This window comes from Nuphar pumila, chromosome 10, assembly GCF_984573655.1.
Source record: "Nuphar pumila chromosome 10, dmNupPumi1.hap1.1, whole genome shotgun sequence".
In the NCBI taxonomy this organism is placed as follows: domain Eukaryota; kingdom Viridiplantae; phylum Streptophyta; class Magnoliopsida; order Nymphaeales; family Nymphaeaceae; genus Nuphar; species Nuphar pumila.
This window is the reverse complement of record NC_143258.1, coordinates 32,904,804-32,909,102: the sequence shown is the minus strand read 5'-3', so window position 1 is coordinate 32,909,102 and position 4,299 is coordinate 32,904,804. Positions and strand designations below refer to the sequence as shown.

Here is a 4,299-nt window from a genome sequence, read left to right as displayed (position 1 = left end):
GATTCGCTCTTGTTGAGGGGTGGGCATAGGGCCGGCCTAGGCCCGTTTAGAGCTCGGTCCATTTATTAATTAGGTGGGATTTGGGATCGGTTCTAAATGTACTAGGATTTGAAGAGCAACCCAGCCAATTTTGTTCAATGGGTCGATTCAGCTCGGGGCCAAACTCATTTATAAGTTATTTTCCAATGAAGTTCGTAAATTAATTCTTATAATACCAAAAACAATGAATTTAACGAAAGATTAATGCAGTCATCTACTCATCGTAGCTCGTGGGCCGACTCGAGCCCAGCGGGTTAGGTTTCACGTCGATAACTAACGGGTCAGGACCTAAAACCTTGACCCACACCCGGCCCCTGGTTGTGGTGGAGTCGTCATTCGCCTTTGGACTCCTCCTAGTCCACACACCAAGAAACGAAGGGAAGCAAAGCGGACGCCATACAACCCATGTATGATTCTGACAACCCTTTCCTTATTAGTTACACGCAAGAAAGCAAGGAGATGAAGGGGAAGATGCAGGAGGAGGTTGGTTTCCCGTCCCACCCTCTCTCGTAGGTCTCATCTCTTCCCTCTAATTCCTAACTGCTGTTTTTAATCGCCCCCAAAACCCTTCAAGCTCTCTCTTCTTTTCTTATAAATCTTTTCCCTTACAATCACCAGAATTGTTGATTGCTCTCAGTACTCTTTTCACCTGTTGTGTTGTAGATAAAAGGAGATCTTTTGGTTCTGTGAATTGCTAGATATGCAACGGTTTGAGGTTGGACTTGTTCTGCTTTTGGGGTTTTGGTTTAATAGTTGACGACTTGGGAAGGATTGTTGGGTTTCATTTTCATTAACGACCGTATCCGGAAGAAACTGTTTATAAGAATTAGAGTGGTCCTTGAGTGAACTCTTTATGCATCTAATTCTATTGGCAGGCTCACCTGTTTGTGCTCAGTTTGGATTTTTTCTGAGTTTTTGTTTTGTGGGTATTTTCTTTTATTCTAATTAACCGATAAAACCCTTGTAAATTGAGAGAATTAGTTGTTGTTAGATCTTTTCTTTGAACAAAACAAGGCAAAGAATGGTTTCCAGTGTCGATGGCCGACACTTGGATATTATTCAGGAAGAGACTGGATTTGTTGCAAGCCAAATTGGGGACACGACCCAGATCCCTCCCCATGTCTCTGCATCAAATGGAGGCCCCTTTCTCAGTGCTCAGGAAACACTGGAAGAATCCAAGCCCAGAAATAAGTTTCACAGATTAGCATTGAGGTTGCCCACAGTGTCGGGGATCTTGAAGCTGGGTTCTGTTCACAGGCTAGCTTCACCATCTGCTAAATTCAAGCGGATTGCCGAACAGAGGGATGAGATTTCGCGCTCGGTCTCATCCGTAGGCAGAGCGGACAACGGACCAGTTCACCGCATTCCCTTTGTGGGAAAGGTCAGCTGGGATTTTGTAGCGGCTGCTTCTAAGAGATGGATCAAAGAGCCCATGAACCTGGCATTGCTTGCATGGATTGTTGCTGTTGCCGTGTCTGGTGCGATACTTTTTATGGTTATGACCGGGATGTTGAACCATTCATTACCGAAGAAATCTCAAAGGGATGTGTGGTTCGAAGTTAACAATCAAATTCTCAACGCGCTCTTTACTCTGATGTGCCTTTATCAGCACCCAAAACGGTTCTACCACCTTGTTCTCCTGCTCCGGTGGAAACCTGAAGATATTGTGAAGCTTAGGAAGATCTACTGCAAAAATGACACTTATAAACCTCATGAGTGGACACATATGATGGTTGTTGTTGTTTTGCTTCACCTAAACTGCTTCGCACAGTACGCCTTGTGCGGCCTTAACTGGGGATACAAGAGATCAGAGCGGTCACCAATCGGTGTTGGTCTCTGTATTTCTGTTGCAATTGGGGCTCCGGCAATTGCTGGCATATACCTCATCGTTAGTCCACTTGGGAAGGATTATCTATATGAAGCAGATCTGGAAGCTCAAACTGCTTCTCAACGCAGTCCCCTTAGCGTCAAGTCCCTCGAGAAAACGTATTCTTTTGTTTCTCGAGATGATCGGAGGATTCCGGAAACAAGACCAGAATGGATAGGGGGTTTATTTAATTTTTGGGATGACATTTTACTATCTTATCTTTCTCTCTTCTGCAGCTTCTGTGTCTTTGGGTGGAACATGGAGAGACTTGGTTTTGGAAACATGTATGTTCATATTGCCACTTTCGTTTTGTTATGCTTGGCACCTTTTTGGATCTTTAACTTGGCTGCCATCAACATTGACAATGCCTATGTTAGAGAAGCCTTGGGACTTACAGGGATTGTACTTTGTATTTTTGGTTTATTGTATGGGGGCTTCTGGAGGATTCAGATGAGAAAGAGGTTCAATCTTCCAGCTAACGGTTTCTGTTGTGGGAAGCCTGCAGTGACTGACTGCATGCAATGGTTATGCTGTTGTGTTTGTTCCCTGGTACAGGAGGTTCGAACAGGTAATTTTTATGACATCGAGGAAGATAAATTTTATAGAAAGTATGTTGAGGGCGGCAGCCAGGAAGGTTTTGCACCTCTACCTCGTGAAAATAGTTCAACCCCTTTGTTCAGATCAGGGCCAAGCTCACCTCTATGGGGAAGCGCTGCCCTATCTGAAATTAGGACTCCAAGTCCAAATCTTGTGCAGATGAAAAAGGATTCTATCACAGAACATGTTTCAATGTCAGAAGAGGCTTTACATGCCAGATTCCATGATGATACCACTATGAAAGCACCTGCTCCTTATTTCATTGAAAGGGAATAGCACTGGCGTTGTTTATTCTTATGCAAAAATGGAAGCTAAAAGGAAGAAACTGCTGATTTTGAAGCTTTTATTAATAGACTTTTGCATTCAACATCACCTTTCAATGCTGGTATTTGTTTCTTTTCTTTTGTTCTTTTTTATTCTTTACATATTCGAGATGTTAGGTTCTCTTTTTAGTTATTTGCTCATCTCTTATGGATATGATTTCTTTACTGAAAGCCAAAAATAAACTGTATTTGTTGGCCCAAGTCAAAATATATACTGATTAAATGACAATAATGAATGAAAAGTATGTTCATCTTGTAGAAGGGGGCCACTGTGGTTTTATGAAATTTGATAAATTTCTCTTTGGGGCACCAACAAGACCCATAAAAATGTATGTTAACATAATTATATTTCTCTAAGATTTTCCTTCTTATCAGCATAGTAAAAAGTATCAGTAGTCATTGCTATAATCGGGAGAGCATCTGCTTTTCCATTTATGATGTTTTAGTTTTTCTGTTCTGTCAATATAGGTCAATCACATTGATATTTTGGGAGTTGGCTAGGTTTTAAAAGTTTTTTTCTTGGAAAAGATAAACTTGAGTCATGAAGACAAAGAAATTGGACATTGCTCAAGTTAATATATATATATATTTTTTTCATTCCATAGTTTAGTTTAGTTGCACTGTATCACATATTATCTTATGTAGAATTCAGAATTCATCATGGTTATTCCACCATTTCCAGCACTTCTTTCCCTGTTGGTACGTATGCATCATTTTCTATGTCTGGATGCCCTATGGATATCTTTGCAACTCCAGACAGTTTGATTAAGTAATGATTAACTTCTTTGGCCTGTTTTCTCCCACTAGCATCTGTGCATTGATGTGAAGAGCCTATGTCTCTACATCATGGTCAACCCTGTTCGCAGTCACATAATTAAAAGTTCATGGGCATGGCTTGAGAAAGTGATTTTCCTATGTAATTCCCTGGTGGAGAAAATATCATGGTTGGATATATAGTCTAGGTCTTGAACATTGCATCAAGTGGAAACAAAACACTGATGTTCTAAACCATGGCAGAAAATTTTGGAGTTTGATATTTGAGGTGATTTTTTTATTCTCATCTTAATTCTTTTTCATTATGAAATTTGGAAATTTTATTGCTGAAGAGAATTTGATGTATTACTTTATTATATGCACAAACCAAGGTCTGAACAAATGCATTATATAATGATAAAGTCTTGGCGGCAAGACTGGCGGTCAAGGTTCAATTCCCATGGGCATCTCCCCTCTGTGCAAGCCGGCGCCCAGCATAGGCCCTGGAGGCGGGGGGGGGGGGGGGTGTCCTAGCCTTGAAGTTTTGACAACCGTAGGTATGGCAGGTTCAGCCAGCACCACCAGGGTTTCGTGCGGGTTGTGGCTTTGTTCGGGTTATAAATTAAAAAAAAGAAGTAAGCAACCTGTATTAAAACCTTGACAACCCATGTTATAGGAGTAGCTATTCTGGTATTGTTCATTTCTACCAGCACAATCTGT

The 4,299-nt window shown here is 41.2% G+C and overlaps 1 protein-coding gene across 2 annotated transcripts; it reads left to right on the top strand.

The window, feature by feature from the left end:
* Positions 1-485: 485 nt before the first annotated feature.
* On the top strand, positions 486-2,870 carry LOC149826623 (PLAC8 family protein). Of its 2 annotated transcripts, none has more exons than XM_090020087.1 (2): positions 486-548; positions 703-2,870. In XM_090020087.1, the coding sequence occupies exon 2, from the start codon at positions 1,061-1,063 to the stop codon at positions 2,777-2,779; it is 1,719 nt and encodes a 572-aa protein (XP_089876213.1). In that variant the 5' UTR covers positions 486-548; positions 703-1,060; the 3' UTR covers positions 2,780-2,870. The 2 variants fall into 2 exon arrangements, with proteins under 2 accessions (XP_089876213.1, XP_089876214.1); XM_090020088.1 differs by having other exon boundaries at positions 499-522.
* The last annotated feature ends 1,429 nt before the right edge of the window (positions 2,871-4,299 follow it).